Below are 27,216 nucleotides of genomic sequence, written 5' to 3'. Positions count from 1 at the left end.
CAGAGCAACTCAGGCAGATAACAGGGGAAAAGAGAAAGAAAGAAAATGAGAACAATAACTAGAATAAGGAAAACACAAGAAATACAACTTAAAAAGGAATTTTGCAACACTTGTAGATAATAAATAACCTGGAAGTTATTTATTCAAACCCCGTATTTATTGATAAGACCACAGGATATCACATATTAAAACTGAGAAATATAATGGGGATTTTCTTTAAAAATATCAGAACAGGAAAATGTTTACTGTTACTACACAGTGCAACTAGTGTGGCTAACATTATCATTAGCTTTTTATTATGTGACCTCTGGTCAGAGCTATGTTGACACTATAATGATGAAAGAGATCAGAAATATCTAAAATCTTATAACTCTTTTATATAAATGACCATTGCTGTTGGCATAGAAAACAAGTACGAAATGGTTGACCAGATACTGCCTTTAACATGCTAAATTAAAGATAACACTTGTGCTGAAATTGAGAAAAAACAACCAAATGCCGTATTTTTTCTCTCACACACTCATTAATGTACAAGTCAGTGAATCCGCGGTCAATGTACAATTCCTGTGGTCTACTCTCTGAACTCTTCTGAAAAGGGGAAAGTGGGCAGGAGGTCAATAATATTTACACCTACCAACACTGAAGGCGCCTGTTTACACATGAACCAAAATCAAGGGTTATAAAACATGTATGTTACATTGAGCTGAAAGATACATTTTATTATTAACTTAACTGATCTCTGTAAAATAACTATAATAACTAATTGGATGATTGAACAAAAAAAAAAGAAAAAACCCAAAAGGAAGTCAATTAGGGAGAAGATGATTACAAAATAAAACAGGAAAAGAATGAATTTAATTAGGAAACAAATAAAAACGTGACAAATAACATGAAGTCATAAAATTATGAAAAAATTAGAAAAATTTTAAAATTATTTGTGATGCATGTAACTCATTTACAAGTGAAAGAACCTCTGAATCTGGAGTTTGAACTTCAGATTCAGAGAGTTAGGCAAACTGGACTAGATTTCAAGAACAGTCTTTCTGTGGGCAGGCTAGACAGTAGTTGGATCTCTCAACCCAAGGTAAGGAATTTCCTAAAACACTGTCCTTTAATTTTGGTGTCTATTTGGTTAAAAGGATCATGTAAATATTCCAGTGCTTGCAAGTGATGTATAGCTCTACATATTTGGCTGAAGAGCAAATAAAATTTTTCTTTACATTGTGGATACTTGATATAATTTATGAGATCACTGAGGTGATTATTTCTCTCTGATATTATAGGAGCCATGACATCCCATCATGTCTTTGGGATGCTTTCTTTCCTCAGTTTATTCCTCATTTCATTTACACCACACTGCGATGGAGGAAACATTCTGGTGTTTCCTTTAGATGGCAGCCACTGGATCAATATGAAAATCTTGCTTGAAGAACTTCATGCTAGGGGACACAACTTCACTGTGATCAGGCCGTCTACCAGCTGGTACATCTCTGAAAAGTCTGATCTATACACATCCATTACAGTTGAAACGGCTGTAGATTTTGAGCATTTTTTTGGTGGGTGTCTACAGGAGCAGGTGGAGGTATGTGAATAGTGTATGTGATGAGTCTGAATATAAATACTCAGTTATTTATAAAAAAAAATTCTTTTTTCACTTTTCTTAGGTGGAAAGAGAGGGGGCATCATTGATGACTGCCTTCACACTCACCAAGAATTTTTTTTCTTTAATTTCTTTTGCACATTCACTTTGGTATGATGCTTTGAAAAATATTTTTGATGATCAAAATATGATCAAAAGATTAAGAGATTCCCAGTATGATCTGGTTCTAACTGATCCAGCTTTAGCCCCAGGGCTTATTCTAGCCAAATATCTCAAGCTCCCCTTAGTGCTCAACGTACGCTGGATCACCAGTGGAGAAGGCCACTTTGTGTTAGCTCCCTCACCACTCTCCTATATCCCAGTGCCAGGATCCGGCTTAACAGACAAAATGAATTTCATCCAGAGGCTCAAGAATATTCTTTTCTATAGCATTATACTGTTCCAGCAGAAATTTGTGGTGGACCCAGTATATAATGACATATGTGATAAGTATATTGAGGGTGGATGTGACGTCATCTCACTACTACAGGGAGCAGACATTTGGCTGTTCAGGTCAGATTTTGTGTTCGAGTTCCCTCGCCCCACTATGCCAAATGTTGTCTATATAGGAGGATTTCAGTGCAAACCAGCTCAGCCTCTGCCAGCAGAGCTGGAGGAGTTTGTTCAGAGTGCCGGGCAACATGGAGTGATCATCATGAGTCTGGGAACTCATGTCGATGCTTTGCCCAAAGAGGTTACAGAGGAAGTCGCCGGTGTCTTTGCCAAGATGCCCCAGAAGGTAACAAAAAGTCAAAGATTCATATTTCCACTACTGCGTTTTGGATTGTTAACCTATAGTATTTTAATTTGTCCATATCAGCCAATAGATACACTGTGAAAGATTCCATTGTTTGTGTATTGCCATTCAGAAACCACAGTTTAGCATTGCGGTGCATTTTGGAGCCAGAAGTGTATGTAAATTTATGAGAGGATGGAGTGGTATGTTATTAGTCAGGAAGGCTAAATTCTGTAAGAGTCTACACAAAAAAGATAGTATATTTAATGCTGGCACAGGTTACCAATAAAATAATATTAGAGTTACACTTAAAAAAAAAAAATAACACAAGCAAGATTTAGGACAGATACCTTGGTTAGACTGTTAGTACAAATAAAGAAAGAGAGAGTCACACTTAGCATAGAAATGCTCCAAAAGAAAAAAATAGAATAAACACTAACAAGAGGTTCTTTTCTGTAACTTGAATTAGGTAAGGTGTCCCTCCCATAGAGTTCCTTTGACGTATATTGTTTTTGCATTAGGTTGTAAACATACTTGCTTTTGATGTCTTGACGTTTTAACTACTGTAAGCAGCCTCAACATCGAAAGGAACAGCAAATGACACTTCAGTGATCCCATCATGTAACTCCCGGAAAAGTTACTTAAAACTCATTAACATTAAGATTTTAGTCTGAATTTGCATCTAAGTTAATTCTGTGTAGTTTTGTTAAGTGTTTTGTAAAGTCTCAGGGCTAATGGGGAAATCTTTTTTTTTGTTTTTTCTTACCAGGTGATCTGGAAGCATAAAGGAGACCGACCCTCTACACTGGGAAACAACATACTAATAGTCGACTGGATGCCACAGAAAGATCTTCTGGGTCATCCACAGACCAAAGTCTTTGTAGCTCATGGAGGAACTAATGGTGTCCAGGAGGCCATTTACTATGGGGTCCCTGTGCTCGGCATACCCTTGTTCTTCGACCAGTATGACAACCTTCTACGACTGCAGGAGAGAGGAGCTGGAAAGATCATTAAGCTAGCTGATGTTAATGGCCACAGTTTTGAGCAAGGTCTTAAGGAAGTGATCCATCAAGAGAGCTACAGGCAGAACATTCAAAGACTGTCACGTTTGCACAAAGATCAGCCAATAACACCCATGGAGAAGGCAGTCTTCTGGGTAGAATATGTGATGCGCCACAAAGGGGCTCGTCACCTGCGTACAGAAGCTTATAAGATGCCCTGGTACTCTTACTACTGTTTAGATGTACTGTTCATATTGCTGTCTGTGGTCACTGTGCTGCTTCTCTCTATTGTGGCTGTTTTCAGATTTCTGTGCTGCCGAAGACAAAGAAAGATAAAAACTAAACAAAGCTAAAATATTTTCCATTTGGGAGATGACATACTATGTCTATTAGTTACTGTGGTTTAGTTTTACTCTTTAGATGTACTGTTCATATTGCTGTCTGTGGTCACTGCGCTGCTCCTCTCTATTGGCATTTTGAGATGTATGTATAGCTAAAGACCAAAACAATAAAAACACAACTGAGTTCTCTTTTAGCAAATGTTTCAATGAGTTCTTTTGAATTCTAGATAAACATGTAAAAACAGACTTTAATTTTTTTTTTAGATTTCTATGAATTTTTAATTGGAAGATGGTGCTATGTCTGACCATTATTGTGGTGTTACAGCACACTTGCTAAAATGATTAAACTGGGTTTTAATTAAAAAAAAAAAAAAAAAAAGGTAACAGCAGATCGCTTGAACTTAAGATGGGGTTATTGCCACAGGCTAAACAAGGAAATGCCATCAGCAAAGGAGGAAAAGTTTAACTTGCTGATTGGCAAGGCTGCACACTTGGGTGTATAACAGCTCTAGAGCAGAGCTTTCCCTCATAGCTGAGAGGTTTTATACACATGGTATTAAGAAAAAACAAGACTAACATGTTGCAACAAATTATCAAGTCTGTGACATGCCTGGGATTAAAAAGAGCTAGAAATAGAACAATTTCAGAATGATGTGCATGCAAATGCTAAAAACCCCAAACATCTTGGCAAATAATTTTTAAAAAGGTTCAATTTGCTACTGGAAACTCTTCGATACAGAAAGTTTTTTTTTTTTTTTTTTTTTTGGTTTGTTTGTTAGGAAGGAGAAAAGCAATGCCTAATTCAGACTGGCAAAAAGAAGAAAGTCACACATTTGGACATATTCATCGATTTTGACTGGTACTGCATGAATCAATGAAACACCAGAATTAGTGATGTTGTGGTTTGATATTCTTGGTTCTTCTGTTTTTAATGTGAAGTATTTTTGCACTTTGAACTTTAACATTTATGAAAATTATAATATTGTAATGTTGGTCTACCTGTACATACACATGAACTTTACCATTCACGGCACGACATCATTCAACGATGGACTGGATGCAACAGAAAGATGATCTGGGTCACCTACACACAAAAGGCCATTTACCACAGGCTCAGCATAACCTTGTTCTTTGACCAATATGTCAACCTTATAGATTTGTAGGGGAAAGAAGCTGGAAAGGTCATACTCTTGGCTGATGTTGAAGGACATAGTTTGGAATAAGGTCTTCAGGAAGTGCTCCATCAATAGAACTCATAAAAATGTTTTAATGAGTTCACATCTATTAACATGCAAACATAGATTTTATTTATAGAAGTCCAGAATTTATAGAATTTGAATTAGAAGATAACAAATTGTCTGTTAATCATTGTGATTTAGTAGTGATACAAAGTAAACTTCTGGACTTCTAAAGGGTCTGCAGCCTTAAAGTACGCAGCCTCAACCGTCCTCATGGGCCGCGTACTCAAAGACCGCTAAGGCCGGAAGTGCGAGGCTTGTGAAATGGGACGGTCTAGCCTCCGTTGCGCTGCCCAGGTTGCCTAGCAACCATGATACTAACAGCTGGAAACGTGTCATACAGCTTTGTTTGACAGACATGAAGGAAAAAATCTTTTGTTCATTTGTTTGTTTCTTTCTAAATGAGCTTTGATCATTCTCTGTAAGATTAAGCTCAGCTCTCCCTTGTTTTAAATGCACTTTAGAACAACACGCAGCAACACTACACATGAGCGGGAGGAGGGAGGTATGGGGTCTTCACACACCCCCGTTCTCTACTAGCCATCGGGGCAGGGGGGCTGGGAGGAGATGTTGGCTGACTGATTGGCCTCCCTGCTGCTGCGGAGCCTGGGACGGTCTGCTTGCTTCCACCCCGGGGGGAAGGGTAACATCTCTTGGGTCTGGGTTCTGTTTCCCCCTCTGGGGGCGAGGGTACCTGGACCCGGGGTATAGAGTATGTTTGGGGAGTGTGATATTGTGTACATGTCCATTTATGCCAATCCTTACGTAGGGTGAGTGCTGAGTGTTTGTATATGTGTGCATGAGGGTGGGAATGCATGTTTGTGTCTGTGTGTGCCTGTTTGTCTGTGTCTATATGTGCCTGTTTGTCTGTGTCTATATGTCAGGTCGGGTCTTAGACTCCACCTCTCTGGGAACTTCCAGGCCCATCTCCCCTCACCACACTCCCTGCCGGTGACTGATGCCCTCAGGGGTCGGTGCATTGGTGGCTACTTGGCGGGGCCTGGCGCCTGTTGCTTGGTCAGGCCTCCTCCGGGGTGCGGGGGGCCCTCAGGCCTCTGGCTCGGTTCACTCTGGCACAGCTGGCTGCCGGCAGAGCCGGCGGGCACGCCGGTGCAGCCCCCTCTAGCTTCTGCTCGGTGGCTACTGGGTGACACCTCGTCTGGGGATCCTCAGCCCTTCCCATGAGGGTGGCACGGATGCCCCTCCGGAGGTTCTCCTTGGACTCTCGCACTCTGGGGCCTGAATCTTCTCCATGCCTGCTTCATGCCCTGGGGGACAGGGCTATGGCTCTCTACATCCTCTTGCAGACTGTTACGTCGTTCCCCCCCCACCATGGTGGAGGCAAAGGTAGGAAGGAGACAGCAACACTGGACAACCACAATCAATGAAGGACGAAGACCACAGAACAGTTAAGTATCAGGCAGGATTTATTGGTTGCTTGCCTGGATAGTCAAACTTAACAACAGAAAAGAGGTGGGGGAGGAGGACTGGGCGGTTGATCTAAATCAAAGAAATTAATAAAACAAAAAGAGGTCGATAGCTTCCAGGGCCTAACTGAAAGAAAAAATGCAAAACAAAAGGCCTACCTAGCTACTCGACAAAAGGTCAGTAAAAACATACAAGAGTGGCATCAACCGCATAACCTAGTGTGACTAACAGAGTAAAACCTACAACCAGTGTATAGGGTACCCCAGCTTACCTGTCCAGCCTCCCACCACACACAATATAAAGAAGCCTGTTCGCAAATGTTTGTCAAAGCAGAAGCCAGCAGCCACCAGCTTCTTCTTCTTCAGTCAAGTTTAACGGCAGCTTGCATCCAAAACTGTTGCATTACTGCCATTTCCTGGCTGTTAACCGTCCATCACACCTGAATCCTCAGAGCCTCCTGATGAGACCAATACTTCTCAAAAACAAAAACCACCACAGCCACCAGCTGGCCAGGGGCTGCTCATTTGTAGTAATCCTCGGCTTGTGATTGGCCAACTGGGCCCAGACCAGCCAATAGACACATGCCAATCAACTTCGAACTGGCCAATAGGTGGAGGCTTGACACCTGAAAGATAAACAGAACACAAAAGCAAAGCCACATCTCTTGGCACGTAACACAGACCATTACATGTGGAAACCATTTGAATACAAGCGCGCTGATCTACACAGGTATGCACACGGGTGTTCACTGTTCGTAGACTTAAATTACACCTTTCTTGGCTGCTACTTCAAAGCACATTGTGCGCTGTCTGTCCTGCGTGCTGCACAACAACACTGAATATTTAGTATTTAATGCTGTTTACACTTAGCTAGATTAATGCGATGGTGTTGTGTTTAGTATGTTGCTTTGTTTTTTTTTGCTTGTTTTCTATTCTTTCTCTCTCAACAGGTGATCCAGGAGATTTTATTTATTTTTTTATTCCCCCCCCCCCCCCTTTCTCACTGTCCCTCTCCCCTTCTGTTTTTCTTTTCCTTCCTCTTTCTTTCTCCCTTTCCTATCCCTCACTCATGTCTGTCCCGTCTGTAACAACTGAAAATAAAATAAAATAAATAATAAAAACAAATTCGATCAAATGGACCAATACGGCAATGCCACGATGATCCATTTGGCAAAATAAATCCATTGGGTATCCTTGTTGGTCTTCAGACAACAATTCTGACGGCTAAAGAACCAAATGGGACAGGCAAAAAAAAAGGAAAAAAAAAAAGATTAAGCTCAACTATTGAACGGCGTATATTTTAAAGTAAAGGCTTTAAAACCAAGTTAGTACAAACGTCACTAATGTCACATAACTTTGCCGACATGTGGCCAACAGTAATGTTTTAATGTTCTTCGTTATTAAACTTTTTTTTTTTTTTTTTTTTGGCCTGTCCCGTTTGGCTCTTTTGCCATCAGAATTGTTGTCTAAAGGCAAAGAAAGATGCCCAACGGATTTACTTTACCAAACTGACCATCCCAGCCTTGCCGTAATGGTCCATTTGATTCACCTTTTATTGTTTATTTTATTTTCACTTAATGAATACGGGACAGACTTGACTGGGGGAAAGAAGGGGAGAAAGAAAGAGGGAAAGAGAAACAGCTGAGAAGAGGGACGGGGGAGAAGGGCAAAAGACAAAAACCAACAGAACGGGCAGAGAAAAAAAAATGCATATATCAATCACCTGGATCACCTGCTGAGAAAGAAAAAAGAAAGCAAGCAGAAGAGAACAAGAGTAATAGAATAAACAACATCACAATGATATATGGGAATATGACAATAAATACTAAATGTTAAACATTATTGTGCAGCACATAAGATCAACAGAACACAGTGTGCTTTGAGGTAGGAGCCAAAAAGGGTGTAGTTTGTGGGTGTGATCACCCGTGTGCTCACACCTGTGAGCATGGACGCGCTTGTTTTTTGTTTTTTAAAAGGTTCCTTCATGTAATGATCTGCTAGAGGGTGTGGGGGGGCCACAGCCCCGTCCTCCAGGGCGTGAAGCAGGTGTGGAGGAGATCAAAACTCCAGACATCCAGAGGCCCCCAGAACACAAGAGACCAAGGAAGACCAACAGAGGGGCAGCCGCGCCACTGTCCCGGAAAGAGCTGAGGAGAGTCCCAGATGAGGGCTCACTCAGCAGCCGCGGAGCAGAAGCCAGGGGGAGTTGCAGTGACGCGCCCGTGAGCTCCGCCGGCAGCCAGCTGCGCCTGAGTGACCGAGCCCCAGGCCGAGAGGCCGGGGGCACCCCACCTCCGAAGTGGCCCGAGCGAGCCCCAGGCTCCAGGCCCCGATAAGCGGCCGCCAATGAGTGAGCCGGTGTCGTTATTAAACATTTGCACATAAATAAGTGACATAATATTCAGTACTTACTTAAAGTTTACTCTTCGGCCGCCCCTCATCCGCCGTTTGTTTTTGGCAAAATTATCCACACCCACCGCCGCGCTATGCATTCTGGGATATGTTGGGCCACGAAGTCTACACTGCCACAGCCTTAAAATTCAGGGAAATGAAGGACGCATTTCAGGGCTACATTTCGAGCAGCCTTTGAATTGGGACAGCCTTCGGCGCGCCGCTGTGACGTAATCGGCCTTGAAATGCGTACTTTAAGGCTGCAGACCCTGAATTGGGATACAGCCCCTGTCTCCCGTTTACCTGCTTGTTGGATGAATGTGTGGGCGCGGGTGAGTGATGTCAGCAGTTGGGTGTGACCTTTCAATTATTGTCTTATCTTACTGGCTTTTGCCTTTGTTTAATGGTCAGCAGGAATTGTTAAAGAACTTTGGCAGGGGTATAGGGCTGGAGCAAAGGCCTTGTTGTTCTGGGAATTTCTAAAAAGGAACTGGTAGTATTTTTATTTTTATTTTTATTTTTTTGTGTGCAGTGTGGAGCTGGATGTGGGGAAAAAAGTGCATGAGTTTTACTGCCAGCTGAAAGTTGCACTGAAAGAACTGGTCAAGGTATATAATAATATAAAAGGCTGATCAGAAGATGCAGGCGGATGTGATTTGACATAGCTTTTTTTTTGTACACCACCAAATTACAACAGACATCTTGATTTGCTTTATATTGTAATTTAAATCCTACAATCATAGAACCTCAACAACTAAATGACTACTTATGAGCAAGAACTTGGCAACAGTGGGAAGGAAAAATGCCCTTTTAACAGGAAGAAAGCAGCACAGGCTATTGCATTGTAACTAGGGGAAGTTTCAGGGTCACCTGATACAGCCCTAACTCATTTGCTATGTCAAAAAGGAATGTTTTAGGCCTAAGTAGAGGGTGTCTCTCTCTTGAATCCAAGCTGGGAGCTGGTTCAACAGAAGAGGATATTTAAAGCTGAAGGCTTTGTCTCCCTTTTTACTTTAAAATATTCTAAAATATTCAAACCATCTTTAACAGGTTTGATTAATCCACAATGCAATCTTCAACATCGGCTGCAGACTCACCCACCCCCACTGCTGCTGTTCCACCTCTGACACCTCAGACACTTCACACCTCCTCCACTCACACTGCTCACTACTCTCCACCCCCAACCAAAGCATCCAGTTCACATCCAACACACTGCTCCAGCCTGTCTCTCTCAACCTGTCACATCTTCAACCTGAGCCTGAGGCTGGGGACAGTTCCACAGCTCTGGAAAACCTCTTGTGTGGTACCAGTGCCAAAGATTCCACGTCCCAAGGACCCCAACAGCTACAGGCCGGTTGCACTGACATCCCACTTGATGAAGACCCTGGAGCGGTTGATCCTGGCTGAGTTTCGGCCCCTGGTGAGCTCATCACTGGACCCACTTCAGATTACCTACCAGCCTGGCACTGGAGAGGATGATGCATTCATTCATCGCCTGTATTGTTCCCTCGCTCACCTGGAAACTGCTGGGAGCACTGTGAGAGTCATGTTCTTTGATTTCTCCAGTGCCTTAAACACTATTCTTCCCACAGTTCTGAAGGATAAGCTGGAGAACTCAGGAGTGGACCATTACCTCAAAACATGGATACTGGACTACCTCACCGACTGACCACCGTATGTGAGAACTCAGGGCTGTGTGTCGGACAGGGTCTTCTGCAATATGGGGGCCCCAAAGATGTCTTCAGCCATCTTTTATGGTGTGATCTGCTGGGGCGGCAGCATCTCTGCTGGGGACAGGAAGAAACTGGACAGGGCAATCCGGAGGGCCAAATCTGTTCTAGGATGCCCTCTGAACACAATGGAGGTGGTGAGTGACAGAAGAATGGTGGCTAAGCTGTCATCCCTGTTGGACAACATCTCCCGCCCCATGCAGGAGACTCTGACAGCACCGAGCAGCTCCTTCAGTGGCAGCTTGCGGCACCCACGGTCAGTGTTGGGAAGGTTACTTTTAAAATGTATTCCACTACAGATTACAGAATACATGCCCGAAAATGTATTTTGTAACGTATTCTGTTACGTTACTCAATGAGAGTAATGTATTCTGAATACTTTGGATTACTTAATATATTATCATGCTTTTTACAACTGCATGAATGTACTATTGCTGTGTGATTTATTACTATTACTGAAGGTCCACGGTTTCGAACCGTAGTAAAGGGACCTCTGGTTATTATTATATTTACATACTTCCAGCTCCCGTTTCTGCTCGATGACAGCTCGTACTTTTCTACTTCCTTTTTCTCCCTCCTTGCGCTCATATGGAAAAGATATATATAAAAGATATATATAAATCTTATAAAGTTTGTATCTGTCTTGTGTTAAACTTGTATGAAAAGCATATAAGAGTGAAAACAGATATAAGATCCCTTGAAAAATTATATAATGAAACTTGTATGTTTTGGATACTTACTAAAACAATGTATGAAAGTAATGAGAAAGTGGCCACTTTCATGAGTAAATCATGTAAGCCTTATATGATTTACTCATGAAAGTGGCCACTTTCATGAGTAATCACATATAAGTTTTTACTATTTCTTTTCCATATGGGACATAACGTGTATGGCAGTCCATTCTCCCTGCAGCACGGACTACACTACCCATGAGGCTACATTCTTTAGGGCTATGCCTGTAGCATTCTGTAGCTTAGCACAACAACAACAACAAAAAGGCGCTCTCTCACCCAGGAAACACACAGTCGCAGAGAGCGCGCCTCACCCTGTAACCATGGCAACCGTAACGCTGCCGCCTGGAACATAGCTGTCAAACAAAACCCAAACAGTCCTGACCCGCGACAATATGAAACAGGAAAATACCACCGTGTGATCCATTTATTTCAACAAAGTAACTGTATTCTAAATACCACCTTTTTAAATGGTAACTGTAACGGAATACAGTTACTCATATTTTGTATTTTAAATACGTAACGGTGGTACATGTATTCCGTTACTCAACAACACTGCCCACAGTGTGGGATGGAGAGATTTCACAGGTCTTTCCTTCCTACTGCTGTCAGACTCTACAAGATGGTCTCTGCAGGTGACCACACACATGCGTACAGACACATCCCAGTGTCAAGTGCAATCTTCCAATATAACAGTATAATTAGTACTTTGATCTATTGCATATAGTATTTTATTCTACTTTTTTAAATCTTATTCTATTCTATTGTTTTTCTCTCCTTATTTTTACTGGTCTTAACTTGTACTTTTTGCCATAACCAAAATATTTTCCACATGTGGGACTAATGAAGGTTTATCTCATCTTATAACTTATGATAATAGATCACAATTGTCTATCCTATAGGTAATACATATGTGATCTAATTTTTCTGCATCACTCTGAGACAGGATGCTTCTACATTTAGAGATGATGTGCAAATGCAAGAAAGCAGTCTTACATATTTGTTTAATATGCACATATGTAACCTTTACTGAAACCTGAGTGAAACTCTTTGAATGAGTCATTCCTCTGCAGATGATCAGTTAGCCATTTTAAAACTACTTTGAAGAGTATTTGAAATGAAAGGAAGGTTTGAGAAAGTTTGCAAGGTCAAGTGATGGCTTAAGTGATGACACATGTAAAAAAGCATGGATGCTCATGAGGATAAGAGTAAATAAAATAAGGAATGAGAACTTGACAAACACAGATCCTAAGAAGCTGGTGTGATCAATGGTACATGTGAACTGAGGCACGCAGCAGAACAACTCCAAATGATTGTGAAAGCACCTGCTCTGCATGTGGGAATGACAGCCCTGATATAAGATGTGAGAGATCCACTGAGTACTACAGTTGAACAGTTAAGTCAGATATATAATCCTGATTTTCATAATCTTTCCTACTACTGCTATGGTATGAATTGGCATACAGACACCTGGGCAAAACTTTAAACACAGTGGTGGTACAGGTGGCTTGAGAAGGCCTTTTTTTGTATGTAAGTGCATGGTGGTCAGACACGAGGGATGTTTTGCTACTAGTGGTGGATATGCAATATTTAAGTAAAATATAACTTACTAAGGGGCAGAAAAAGAGATAAACTAGAATACTCTGCAATAGAAATATGGCTAGGGAAGTGCCTTGTTCAAAAATTTTCAGAAGGAAGTACAGGAAAAATGTGTCGTTTAAAAGATTTAATTTGCTTCAGCAGCTGAAATTACAGGTTAAAGCGCTGGACCTCTCTGAGTGCAGCCACCTGTCTTCACAGAAAGGATGACCCTCATCGGGCTGTACAGGTTTTATACTGCGTCAATAAGAAATGATTATTATGCCAGTCTTCTTCCAGAACCCATCCTGACGTCTCCATTCGATGTCCTCTCCGTCTGCTCTTCGTCGACCTCCTATCTGCCCCTTTTTCCTGGAATCACAAAGACGGACACACAAACACCTCACTGCCTAGCCTTGATCATTTTAACATTACTGATACTAATATCTAGTTCAGGACATTTTGTTCGGACTCCCTTTGACCCCTATAACCATTATCAAGTGTAATGTGTAAGCATGCTGCAAAACCCTCTGCGCTACTACGTCATCTCAATATTTCAGCCCAGTCATACCACTGGATGAAGCTTCTGACCCTCAAACATGGAACGCCAACTTGAGCACACTGCACTGTGTATATAAAAATAATAAAACAACTTTATTTAATCCTCTTATAACGCTAACAGAAGGAGGCATTACAATGATCTATAATCCTTTTTTTTTTTTTTTTTTTAAAGGGTCCTTACTCTTATAACTGCATGACATGTCAAGATGGTGAAAAATGACTTGGGGATTTCATTGCTCTTAGCACACGCTAGGAAGGAGAAAGAACTGATGGGAATGGTGAGGTAATGGAAGAACAAATAGATGAGAAGGAATTTGGATGTTCAAATGATGGACAAGGAACAAACATTAATATCAACTCAGGGGAAAAGTCTGCGCTGGATTTAACTCTAGTGTCAAGATCCGCAGCTGAAATTTGCAATTGGGATGTATGGGGGTAAGGAGGTATGTTACTGTTCTGCTGGAAAGGAATGATAATCCTAGAAAAGGATAACTTGTATAAAGACCACGTAGACATGCTGACCTCATGGTATGGAAATGGATTATGTAGGAATTTTACTAGCAATACTATAGTGGTCTGGCCCATTTAAGATTTAAATGCGCTGTATGTAACTCATATCATTGGTAGCATGACAATACCTTGGAGTGTTTTTAAGTAGGCAAAAGGGGCGCAGGGACAAAATTGGGGCATTCTAAAACTTCTGACCAGATGTATGTATGTGTCTGACTGATCCACTCACTCCCTGCCTCCGTCCAGGCCATGCGACATATGGTCATCTGCTCAACCACAGAGCTAACACAGCACTCTAGGGAGAAAGACATCAGGTAACTCATTTACATTATGTAGAGAGCAAGGATTCCTTTAGTTAAACTGCTGACGATAGGTAAGGAAAAATTTGAATGGAATCTTGCTGCAGTATGTATACTGTCGTTTGTCATACAAGTATATGAAATCATTCCATGTTTGAACATATAAGACTACCTGTACTTGAACGTCAGGCAGCGAGAAGTCTGTTATGAGTAAGGGGATCATTATTTGCTTTGGTCTGTTACAGAAGCGATGCCGTCATTTTGTGCCTGTGGGATGCCCATTTTCCTCAGTCTTTTCCTGATTTCATTTACACCACATTGCAATGGAGGAAACATTCTTGTGGTTCCTGTAGATGGCAGCCACTGGGTCAATCTGAAAATCCTTCTCGAAGAACTTCATGCCAGTGGACACAACCTCACTGTGATCAGGCCGTCTACCAGCTGGTACATCTCTGAAAAGTCTGATCTTTACACATCCATTACAATTGAAATGGATGAAGATCTTGAGCATTTTTTAGATGGGTCCATAGAGGAATACATCAGGGTATGTGACATCTTTGGCTCCATTTGATGGGGAAATTAAGTAATTTGTGTGTGATAAACATGTTTTAAACACTCTTTCCATTTTTAGATGCAAAGAGAGCGAGCTTCACTGCTGAATTCCTTCAAATGTATAAAAAAATTCCTCTCTATGATTTTTCAATTCCATTCATTGTGGTCTGAGTTCATAAATCAAATCCTTGATGATCAAAATATGGTGAAAATATTAGTAGTTTCCCAGTATGATCTGCTTCTAACTGATCCTGCCATGCCATCAGGGGCTGTTCTAGCCAAATATCTCAAACTTCCATTAGTACTTTATGTACACTGGATCCCTAGAGGGGAAGGCCACTTTGTGTTGACCCCTTCGCCACTCTCGTATATCCCGGTGCTAGGATCTGGTTTAACAGACCAAATGAGCTTTATTCAGAGGATCAAAAATATATTTTTCTATATCTTTACCTTGTTCCAGCAGAACTTTATTTTTCTGCCAATCTATGATGACATGTGTAATAAGTATATTGAGGGTGGATGTGATGTCATCTCAGTACTACAGGAAGCAGACATTTGGTTGTTCAGATCAGATTTTGTGTTCGAGTTCCCTCGCCCCACTATGCCAAACATAGACTATATAGCAGGATTTCAGTGCAAACCAGCTCGGCCTCTGCCAGCAGAGCTGGAGGAGTTTGTTCAGAGTGCCGGGAAGCATGGAGTCATCATCACGAGCCTGGGAACTTATGTCGATGCTTTGCCCAAAGAGGTTACAGATGAAATCGCCAGCGTGTTTGCGGAGATGCCCCAGAAGGTAAAAAATGCTGCAGGCTTTGTTTTGTCTCTTAATTGCACAGGTTAACACTATGCTTATGTAACAGAATGATTCTTCTTGTCAAGTTGCCTCTTCACGTAGAAAGATAAGTGCTCTTACTCAACATTGTGAGCTGAAATGTATTTTTTTTTTGTTTTTCTGTTCAGGTGATCTGGAAGCATAAAGGAGACCGACCCTCTACACTGGGAAACAACACACTAATAGTCGACTGGATGCCACAGAAAGATCTTCTGGGTCATCCACAGACCAAAGTCTTTGTAGCCCATGGAGGAACTAATGGTGTCCAGGAGACCATTTACTATGGTCGGCATACCATTTACCATAGTAAATGGCATACCCTGGTTCTTCGACCAGTATGACAACCTTCTACGACTGCAGGAGAGAGGAGCTGGAAAGATTATTCAGCTGGCTGATGTTAATGGCCACAGTTTTGAGCAAGGCCTCAAGGAAGTGATCCATCAAGAGAGCTACAGGCAGAACATTCAAAGACTGTCACGTTTGCACAGAGATCAGCCAATAACACCCATGGAGAAGGCAGTCTTCTGGGTAGAATATGTGATGCGCCACAAAGGGGCTCGTCACCTGCGTACAGAAGCTTATAAGATGCCCTGGTACTCTTACTACTGTTTAGATGTACTGTTCATATTGCTGTCTGTGGTCACTGTGCTGCTTCTCTCTATTGTGGCTGTTTTCAGATTTCTGTGCCGCCAAAGACAAAGAAAGATAAAAACTAAACAAAGCTAATTTTGCTGGGACATTCCAAATATTGTCCCTAGTGTTGTAGTTTCACTGCAAAACATGTTAATTATGACTCTGTATTTTTTTTTCTTAAGTGAAGTGACAATAAAAATTAAAAAAAACCTCTAGAACTACATTTCACACACATTGTGTGCGTGCATTAAAACTGAATTTGGAAAGAAATTAAGTTGCTTTTAAATAAGAATGGAATCTAATGATTTGTAAACCTGGAAATTCAATCCCCAAGTATGCAGTGAAAATCCAAATCTTAAAGTTCTTATCCACAGGAAAACCATTAAAATCTTGGAAGTTGTAATTCAGCAGAAAAACAAAAGAAATCCAAATCCTCTTGGATTTATAATGAACACAGCACAAATAAGCAGAGAAAAAGCTGAATAATACATAACCAAGTTGATCGCTCTGGCATCTCTACTAAAACGTTGAACTAGGTTGATTCTTCTGTACTGCTCATATCACAGGAGACTAAAAGATGAATAAATGATCTCTTCTGCACAAAACTTTTATACCTGGTCCTCCTTTCTCCCCCCTCTCTTTCTGGACGTCAGTGAGATGACATCTAGTCTCACCTGTTGTGATATCCAATCACTTGATGTTAGTAACTCCATCACATATGAATATAATTTTCTTAAGACTTAATTTAGTTTTTACTAATTTACTTCAACAGGATTTATCATCAGCTCAGTCTAACATGAGTATCATGACTCTTTATGATTCCATCTCTTTTTAAATCCCTGTAGGAATACGTTTTCTCTTCACAACTCTGTGTTCGTTAGTCACAATACACTCAAAGGTTTCTTTTTCAAATTATACATGTTAAAGTCAGAGATCCTCTTAGATTAGTGCCTCCTCCGTGTCTCTGTTACTCCCCCCTCCTTTTCTTCTCTCTCTCACATACACACACACACTCACACGCACACATCTTTGCACAACCAAGCCACTCCAAATAGAATCTCAGTGAGAGGCCTGAAATTATAGTCATTGTTATATTTTCTTTTTTGTTGTGTTGGTTACATGTATAACATAAACTATCAGCAAAATCACAGAAATTATGATTCCATATTTAACAGTTACAAATACAATTTCTCTTATTTAAATCGTGCATAATCATGGGCTGGTGACACATTTCACATGGACGTTGCATTTGCTGAGCTTGTCTTCAGCTCTCACTTTATAAAGCCTGCATTTCTGATGGTATGAGGGTACAGATTGATGTTGATGGCCACAGTTTTGAGGAAGGCCTGCAAGAACAATATAATTTCAGCTGTCTTTCTGTCTGACCCAGAGGTAGTGTAAATCTTTATAATTTAAGATAGACAGAAAGTCTTTAGACTGAGAGGTAGGGAGAAAGAACCAAAGGTTTGTTGAACTTAAACATTTTTAATAACAAAAAGGGAGGAACAACTGAAAAAACATGGCAGTTGAAGAGTATAAAAATAAAACAGGAAAACCACACAAAGACTACTCACAAGTCAGTAAGTTCTTTCCAGAAACAAAAGCTTTTATCATTACTGTCTGTTTCAGGGGTACTTACATACTAATGGTCTTTATTTTTTTGTTTTCTAACCAGGTGATATGGAGGCACAAAGGAAACCGTCCCTCTACACTGGGAAACAACACTTTAATGGTCGACTGGATGCCACAGAAAGATCTTCTGGGTCATCCACAGACCAAAGTCTTTGTAGCTCATGGAGGAACTAATGGTGTCCAGGAGGCCATTTACTATGGGGTCCCCGTGCTTGGCATACCCTTGTTCTTCGACCAGTATGACAACCTTCTGCGACTGCAGGAGAGAGGAGCTGGAAAGATCATCCACCTGTCTGATGTTAATGGCCACAGTTTTGAGCAAGTCCTTCAACAACTGCTCCATCAAGAGAGCTACAGGCAAAAAATTTAACGAATGTCACGTTTGCACAGAGATCATCCAATAACAGCCATGGAGCAGGCTGTCTTCTGGGTAGAATTTGTGATGCATCACAAAGGAGCTCATCACTTGCGTGCAGAGGGTTATAAGATGCCCTGGTACTCTTACTAGTGTTTAGATGTAATGCTCCTAATGCTGTCTGCAGTCACTGCTCTGCTCCTCTCTATTTTTGTTATTTTCAAATTTCTGTTTTGTAGAAAAGTAAGAAAGAAAAACAAGTAAACAAAGCTAAATGAGACCCATTTTAAAATGAGAAAAAAAATCTTGTATTACCTTGTATTTTCACTAAAATGCAAAACAGTAGTTTACAAAGTTACAAATACATATAAAAATACATTTTCTTAAGAACGTGATACTTTGATTTTGCTACAAAAAATACATATAAAAAATACAAAGAAAAGTCAATTGGACCCACTTTTTAAGAAAACTGCTAAGTAAAATCTTGACATTTTAAACCATTGACAAAAAATCTAATAATCTTTATAAGGGTCTATATATAGCTATCCATCATATTTGATCAGGAATGCCTTTTAAAATTATATTGAATAACTTATACTCATGTAAACACTCTACTGGAAGTTTTTTACATTTTTATTAATTTATTAAATCTTTATTCAACATCAAAACTAATAAAACCAAATAAAACAAATCAGAGTTAGCCTAACAAACATCCAACTTATTGCACTCTTCACTTACAGAAGTCTTAATGAGACCTCTGGACTCTCCCATGGAGAAAAAAGCATTTAGCTATAGTGTGCTCTGTAGTTTCAAAATAAGGTGCAAAATAAGAGAATGCTGTTTGAGACAACTGCAAAGTATAGAAGATGCATTTATGCAAATAGAAAGGAAATTTAACCAATATTGCTTTTTCTATTAAAATGAAAATAAAAGAGGTCCCATCATTGAGTCTTGGGGCAAGAAACAGGAAAAATCCAAAGAGAAGTGGCAGGCCTGTGCCCAAAGCTAGGAAATGCAGCTGGACAGCAGGACAGCTGAACAGCTCCGTATCAGGAGAGATATGTTGGGGAGGGCCTGCCAGAAAGAACATTCACAGACTACAGGGGTGACCTGAAAATTCAATCTATCTTGTTATAGACAGGTTGTTGATGGACAAAAAGGTACTTTTCAAACACAGGAAAATTCTGTACTGAGCGGTATGTCAGTTGATGCTCTTCCTGGTACAACCCAAAAGGGGATTTGTGTCTCATCCTGGAAACATGAGTCATTTGATTGTTAGGCAAACGTGTAAGCCAAAACACTATAAAGTCACAAATTTTATCAATAAATACAAAGAAATAGATTTCAAATTTGAATAAAAAACCAAAAAATAGGGTAATTGTTTTTAGAATATGCTACAATGTATCTGCTACAGTTATTTGTGAAAATACACTACCTCCTGAACAATATTATCTATGAAAGTTAGGGTTTCAGTGGTGATCCTTTTTAACATCATAGCACTTCTCAAAATCGTCCTTATTCTTTAGTTTATAATTCTTTGGAAACTTTAATTTCCCATTTACTGCAGTCATTCTTAGTATCTGTAACATCTTAAACAATTAGATCACTTTGAACTGAAGCAACCAACATTTTATTTGAGAAATTTAAAATGAGTATATCATTAATGCAAGTATGTCAATGTGTATGCATAAAAAAGGTAAACAAGGCATTTAAAACCCTGAAACTAAATGATCTCCTGTTGCTGGTGAGAAAAGAAAGAAAAAAGACCGGCACACCAAACCCTGTACAGGTGTGGCACCTCTAGACCTCTACCACTCCTTATGTGTTTTACACAAAACCAGGAAGAAAATACAGAGAAGAAGTAAGCAGTATGGGAGGAGTCATCACGTGTCAGTGTTAGTGGCTGATAAACCATAATACCCGTTCAGGCAGAAAGGGTTAACAGGGTTAAAGCAGTAGGTTTAAACAGATAATCTATCCAGATTTAAAGTCACCGCAACTCACAATAAGTTCCAGTAATTGTCAGTGAATTTACTTTCTTACAAATGCCAGACACGAATGTGCCATACAGATAACCGGACTAAAGTTAAGCTCTGGTAGGTTTCATTCTGTTTAAACGTTACAGTTTTACTGTAGAAGTGTAGCAGCTGGATTTTACAAAGTAATTGTTATACACTGCAACTTGAGGCAGGCAAAAACCGCCCTTAAATTACTGGTGATAGTGTTTCTATAAAGAGCAAACACATTAAACAAATAGTTTTTTTTAAGAAGCATTTAGAGATGTTCATGCTGTGTGTCATCTTGCCTGCTAATATGGACCAGTGCCAGGGATGTCTTAAATTCCCTTGAATTTCAAAGTAATTCTGTTGCAATCAGTCAGCTTGCTAATGTTTTAAACCTCATGAGCACATATGTCTCTCAAACAATTATCTCAAGATAATTTAAAAAAAAATCCAAAATAAATCTTCTCACTGAGTCTGTTAAACTTTCATTGTTTTAAACTAAACATACGACAAACCACTCTCACTGTTCACCTGCCAAGCATAATTTTTATTCTGTAAAAGTCCTGAATGAAATCCAAAAGGGACTAGAAAGCGGCAGGTGTTAGGACCCAGCAGAGACATCAGTAATACCTGCATTTTTTTCCTTCCTGAGGAAATTGAGATGGTTGTTTTTCTCTGGCATGTAAAACCAAAGCAGCAAGAGTGGGTTCACCAAGTGAAACGGTATTATGAAAATTAACTCACAAGTTTGCACTCTGTCTTGAAAATCTATCTGCAAATCGTAGAGGCACTAATGATTAGCTTACACAAAGCCATGATCGGTGCAGCTATTATGAAGTATAATTTTAAAGCGCTTCCCCTGCTTTTTTGGATGTAATGAGCAGCCATTAAGGACCTGTAGCTGACGCCCTACGATTTCAAAGTTTACTAACTTTACTGCAATCTACAGGCACAGCTCCGTGGACAGTCATGTAAGACACATAAAATAGTCCTTCAGAGTGATTACTGGGCATGTATTTTCTTATAAATATTAACATATTTAAAAGGTCTTGTGACAAATGATCAATAGGAGGCAACTTTGATTGTTTCCCCTTTACTTCTTGGTATTTGCTCTTTCTTTTTTTTAGAAGCCTTAATTCGTATAAAAATAAGAAAATACAGTGTACATAAAATACATATTAAAATCTAATAATATTCTTGATGGTTACACAACTCATTTTTATGTATTAAGTACTTTTACTTGTGTCATTTACGCCACTGGACAATACCTAATTATACTTTTTAAAGTAGTGTAGCTTGAAACATCAAGGTTTTAGTAAAGGTTCTAAATTCTTTCTTTGACTGATCCTAAGTGGATCGTAAGAGGAATGTCAGGCCTTTCAACTAGATTTAATGTTCAAATATGGTCAAATAACCTCTAGGTCAAATCCCTGAGGAAACTAAATACATTCCATAAGAGCACGATAGCTTATGTATTTATTATCAGTTTGTCAGTTTGTCTTTTTTGACACGTTAGTCTGCTATAAGCATTGTACTTATGTAACAGCAACAGTCACAAAGGTGCTCACAGTGAAACAGTATCAGTTCTCTGATATCACTAAATTAAATTTAAAAAAAGTGACTTGTCACGTGTCACAGGTAACTAATTTACCAGAGAAAGAACTGCTCTTGTATAACATTGGAGTTTGAACCCATATGTAAGGAATGATGCATTGGTAGTCCCTGGGCAAGTCCCTGGGCAAGCAGGACTACTGTTGCCTCTTTTTACTGTGGGTAAGTTCATTTCAGATACATCTTCCTTCTCCTGTTGACAGTTGTTGAAAGTTTCTACTGTTTACAAATGTATAAAATAATCTTGAATTGTACTGTATATATATTTAGTCAAACTTTTTAACCTTTACTTGTCATATATATCTTATACGTGGTACATTGACTGATATGACCCTGTCTCCTTCTGACATTATAGGAACCATGGCTTCACATCGTGGGTGGGGGTTGTTTGTTATACTCACTGTTTGCCTCATTTCATTAACACAACATTGCAATGGAGGAAACGTCCTAGTTTTCCCTGTAGATGGCAGCCACTGGATCAATATGAAGATCGTTCTAGAAGAACTTCATGCCAGGGGTCACAGCCTCACTGTGATCAGGGCCACAAACACCTTATTTATCCCTGAGAAGTCTGATATTTACACATCCATTACAATTGATTTGGGTGAAGATGTAAACAACTTCTTCGAGGTGTACCTTCAAGAGCATATGAGGGTATGTGACTATGGATTTAATGTATTTATTTCGGTGTGATGCATTGTGAGTCGGGCAGCGGTCAAAGGTGGAAGCTTTAGCAGTCTGATCCCAAGAGCTTTGAATTCCCACCAAGATTTGTATTTCCTGCTCAGTGCCTCCACTTTCTAGTTTTCCCCAGTGGGTGAGAGGGTTGCTTCGCTGCACCTTCAGGTTAGGGAATGTTGCATGTGCTAACTCCATGAACAAGTTGCTGGCCTAAGAGGAGAAGTTAAAGTATGTTGGGATCTTGTTCACAAGTGAGGGAAGGAAGGAGTGGAAAATTCTTTGTGTGAATAGCATAATATGCAAAACGCACTGTAAATAAACATCTACATGATCTGCACCACAGTTGTGTTTATAGTTTTATGAATGGTGAGTGATAAATATCAGAACTGAGGAACAATATTACCTCAATTCAGTGAGTTTTATGGTAAAGGAGATAATAAATAAAAGTGCTGAAGCACCCTCCCTTACTATGGCTGCCCTGCAGATACTTTGTGTGACTTCACTTAGGAACCTCCATAATGGAAAATGACCATTTGACTGGACCCTGTATCTCTTTGCTGCTGGATAAGGTGGTTGGGGAGAGGGATGTCAGTGGATTTCTGTTTAGACCGCTGCCCCAGACCTGAATAAGTGTCAGAAAATGGATGGATGCATTTATTTATGAATAACACGTTTTTTTCTAACTATTTTTAGGCACAGAGAGAAGGGACTTCACTGCTGACTTTTCTCAAACTCACCAAGGATTTCCTTTCTATGATTCATAAGGCTCACGTGCTGATATCTGAGATGGCCAAACATATTTTGAATGATCAAACTATGGTCAAAAGATTAAGAGATTCCCAGTATGATCTGGTTCTAACTGATCCAGCTATGGCCCCAGGGGTCATTCTAGCCAAATATCTCAAGCTTCCCTTAGTGCTCAACGTACGCTGGATCACCAGTGGAGAAGGCCACTTTGTGTTAGCTCCCTCACCCCTCTCTTACATCCCGGTGCCAGGATCCGGCTTAACAGACAAAATGAATTTCATCCAGAGGATCAAAAACATATTATTCCATGGCATTACGCTGTTCCAGCAGAAATTCTTGGTGGGCCCAGTCTATGATGAGATGTGTGATAAGTATATTGAGGGTGGATGTGACATCATCTCACTTCTTCAGGAAGCAGACATTTGGCTGTTCAGGTCAGATTTTGTGTTCGAGTTCCCTCGCCCCACTATGCCAAATGTTGTCTATATAGGAGGATTTCAGTGCAAACCAGCTCAGCCTCTGCCAGCAGAGCTGGAGGAGTTTGTTCAGAGTGCTGGGCAGCATGGAGTGATCATCATGACTCTGGGAACCTTAGTTGATGCTTTGCCCAAAGAGATTGCAGATGAAATCGCCAGCGTGTTTGCCAAGATGCCTCAGAAGGTGAGAGAGCCCCTATAATTTACAATTTTAAAGCTGATACGTTACGTTCATTATAGGTGTTGCATTAATTTTCAATCAGCTAAATTATTGTAAATACAATTTATAATCTGAAAGTTGTAGGTACTTAATAGCGTTACAAATAACTGCCTAACTGAAGCAGAATAATGAAACAATTATAATCATATAACAATATAATTTCAGCTGTCTTTCTGTCTGACCCAGAGGTAGTGTAAATCTTTATAATTTAAGATAGACAGAAAGTCTTTAGACTGAGAGGTAGGGAGAAAGAACCAAAGGTTTGTTGAACTTAAACATTTTTAATAACAAAAAGGGAGGAACAACTGAAAAAACATGGCAGTTGAAGAGTATATGAAGTAAGTAGGAGAGTTCATTTAAGGGTAAATCCAAATAAGCACAAAGTCTAAAAAAACAACTAAGGACAAGTCCAGCAGGTGAACTGTGAAGAGAGGGCAGACAAACAAAGGAGTGGAAATGACATGTAAAGCAATACTTTAAAAATAAAACAGGAAAACCACACAAAGACTACTCACAAGTCAGTAAGTTCTTTCCAGAAACAAAAGCTTTTATCATTACTGTCTGTTTCAGGGGTACTTACATACTAATGGTCTTTATTTTTTTGTTTTCTAACCAGGTGATATGGAGGCACAAAGGAAACCGTCCCTCTACACTGGGAAACAACACTTTAATGGTCGACTGGATGCCACAGAAAGATCTTCTGGGTCATCCACAGACCAAAGTCTTTGTAGCTCATGGAGGAACTAATGGTGTCCAGGAGGCCATTTACTATGGGGTCCCCGTGCTTGGCATACCCTTGTTCTTCGACCAGTATGACAACCTTCTGCGACTGCAGGAGAGAGGAGCTGGAAAGATCATCCACCTGTCTGATGTTAATGGCCACAGTTTTGAGCAAGTCCTTCAACAACTGCTCCATCAAGAGAGCTACAGGCAGAACATGCAACGAATGTCGCGTTTGCACAGAGATCAGCCAATAACACCCATGGAGAAGGCAGTCTTCTGGGTAGAATATGTGATGCGCCACAAAGGGGCTCGTCACCTGCGTACAGAGGCTTATAAGATGCCCTGGTACTCTTACTACTGTTTAGATGTACTGTTCATATTGCTGTCTGTGGTCACTGCTCTGCTCTATTCTATTGTGGCTCTTGTTAGATTTCTGTGCTGCCGAAGAAGAAGAAAAGCAAAAGCTAAACAAAGCTAATTAAGGCCATATTTGTTTAGAAATACTGTAGTCTAAAGTGAGTTATGTAAAGCACTGTTTTTATAGAAAAACATATATATAGCCATTCTTATCTCAAATTTTTATATGGTACAAATGACTTGACAGTTGTTTTTTACTAAGTGAATTGTCAAATATACATTTGGTGATTAAATATAGATTTAATGATACATTAAAAATCAAGATCCTGTGATTTTTAATGCCAAAATATCAGTCTCTGACTGTTAGACAATGACCAAATCACATTTTATTTTGTTCTTTTCTCATAAAGTGCTCTATAAATAAAAAAAATTTAACATTTAAAAAATAGTTTTAGTGTTTTTATTAAAAATAATGTCTGGTAACTTTAGCAGTCTGATCCCAAGACTGCTAAACTTCTGACCCCACTTCCGCCAATCCCTTTATTGTGGCGGGAATGAACCTGCATAAGTTCCGGGTCAAGCAACTGCGTGTTTCCTGCTCCTCTGGCTGCTGTTGGCGTACTTGTCCGATATCGACAAATTTTACACTACATACCAGTTGGCAGCGTACAATAACCCGGCCGATTCATTCATCTTTACACCACCTCACAATCGACTCAACGGTGAGTTATTTGTTTGTTTTGTTTTGTCACAATTAATGAAAATGCGGAGCCGCCATCGCACATGCTAAAACGCCGGAAAGCTAATGCTAGGCTAGCGACAGTAAGTGCAATTACTAGTTTTATTTATTGAATATTGTGGTTTTTGTTTATTCCATTATAGCCGAATGTTGACTTAACGTATCTAGAGTTGAGCGAGTGATTTGATTTTTGCAGTTTTGTCTGCTTTGGATGTTTTTTGTTACTTTTCTGATGAAATGCCAAAACGGCCTTTAAGATTTTGCATTGAGTTAAATTCCATTGAGATTATTGAATCTGTTGCGCAACACCTCAAATTCAAATTTTATTTGTCACGTACACAGTCATGCACAGTACGATATGTAGTGAAATGCTTGGACAACTGCTCGTGACCTAAAGAAAACAAAAAAGGAAAAGGCTATGAATAAGATTGGAAATAAATATGAAAAATTAAAAAGGGTATATTTAACTAGGAAGGAATAAAATATAAATTAAGGTTAAAAATGAAATAACTGTACAACACAAATTAGAATGGAAGGGTAAATTTAACTGGGAAAGAATAAGATAAAATATATAAATTAAAGTTGAAAATGAAATAACTGTACAACACAAATTAGAAATTAGTGGTTAAATGTGGTTAAATGAGTTTTGTAAATATATTTGATTAACTTTGGATAATGTTTATTAGCTTTATTGCTGATATACTTTGATGGGACCCATGAGAATGTTTTTCCATAATAGTATTTTGAATGAAATTCATTATAAGAGATGATGGTTTATTGATTGTTGTATGAAACATGGCATTAGTTACTTGTCTTTGTTATTTATGTATTTATTTTGTCACAGCAGTAGAATGCTGTTTCATTTTCTTCGGTGAATGATAATTTATGTTTTTGACCTTGTTTGGGTCAGGTTTTTTTTTTTTTTTTTTTTTTTTTTCACCCACGATCAGCCCTGATCAGCACGAGATGGCGAGCCACCCTACCACCGCTACGTTGCGGTAGGAATCGTAAACCTATGGACTGAATTAAACTGTTGACACATGACCTATCACAGGTCCATGGAACTGAACTAAATCTCATACTGGACTACACCTCATCCCACCTCCTTTTGGAACCTAATAAGCTGTTTTGTATTGTCAACATTATTTTTGTTTGTGATATATATGCATATTTTGGTTATTATTTTGTACATCCGTCTATACATTTCTCATAACAAACATAATATATATATTTTGAGCTCTACTTTGGCTTCCTGTGTTTTATTCACACACTCAGGCTCCATAGTCGAAATGAATTTTGATAGCTCATTGTCTATGAAGCTGCAGTCAGGCGCCCTGGTCCTTTAACCGCGTTACACTGGCAATGTCTTTAGTAATGATAATAACAATGACAATTTTATTTATATAACACAAATCTCATTTACTCTACATGGAGGAAGATGGCATTAAAACATATGTAATTGATCCTAATTGA

At 39.6% G+C, this 27,216-nt stretch overlaps 2 protein-coding genes, 1 long non-coding RNA gene and 2 pseudogenes across 7 annotated transcripts; all 5 read left to right on the top strand.

Annotated features, from left to right (window-relative positions):
- Positions 1-1,261: 1,261 nt before the first annotated feature.
- LOC113031156 (UDP-glucuronosyltransferase 2C1-like) lies at positions 1,262-3,893 on the top strand (the record flags this gene model as incomplete). The annotated part of the gene is made up of 3 exons (XM_026183092.2): positions 1,262-1,582; positions 1,665-2,378; positions 3,145-3,893. Coding segments are annotated over 3 exons (1,620 nt in total), but the record flags the coding sequence as incomplete, so codon positions are not given.
- An 8,457-nt stretch (positions 3,894-12,350) lies between these two features.
- LOC113030560 (UDP-glucuronosyltransferase 2C1-like) lies at positions 12,351-16,343 on the top strand (annotated as a pseudogene).
- A 1,172-nt stretch (positions 16,344-17,515) lies between these two features.
- Positions 17,516-18,450, top strand: LOC145431590 (UDP-glucuronosyltransferase 2B15 pseudogene; annotated as a pseudogene). The gene has a single exon (XR_013911939.1). The product of XR_013911939.1 is annotated as a UDP-glucuronosyltransferase 2B15 pseudogene (transcript).
- A 2,388-nt stretch (positions 18,451-20,838) lies between these two features.
- On the top strand, positions 20,839-25,450 carry ugt5d1 (UDP glucuronosyltransferase 5 family, polypeptide D1). Of its 4 annotated transcripts, XM_080307131.1 has the most exons (5): positions 20,856-20,912; positions 21,828-21,962; positions 22,156-22,454; positions 23,175-23,888; positions 24,541-25,450. In XM_080307131.1, exons 3-5 carry the CDS (start codon positions 22,161-22,163, stop codon positions 25,123-25,125), a joined length of 1,593 nt encoding a protein of 530 aa, XP_080163257.1. In that variant the 5' UTR covers positions 20,856-20,912; positions 21,828-21,962; positions 22,156-22,160; the 3' UTR covers positions 25,126-25,450. The 4 variants fall into 4 exon arrangements, with proteins under 4 accessions (XP_026038946.1, XP_026038945.1, XP_080163257.1 ...); XM_026183161.2 differs by lacking the exon at positions 21,828-21,962 and having other exon boundaries at positions 20,839-20,912; XM_026183160.2 differs by having other exon boundaries at positions 20,852-21,962.
- A 125-nt stretch (positions 25,451-25,575) lies between these two features.
- LOC113030880 (uncharacterized) lies at positions 25,576-26,985 on the top strand. Its single transcript, XR_003273663.2, has 2 exons — positions 25,576-25,726; positions 26,694-26,985. It is a non-coding gene; the product is annotated as an uncharacterized LOC113030880 (long non-coding RNA).
- Positions 26,986-27,216: the final 231 nt, after the last annotated feature.

Source organism: Astatotilapia calliptera, chromosome 10 (assembly GCF_964374335.1).
Source record: "Astatotilapia calliptera chromosome 10, fAstCal68.1, whole genome shotgun sequence".
Lineage (NCBI taxonomy): Eukaryota > Metazoa > Chordata > Actinopteri > Cichliformes > Cichlidae > Astatotilapia > Astatotilapia calliptera.
This window is presented reverse-complemented; position numbering and strand designations above follow the sequence as displayed.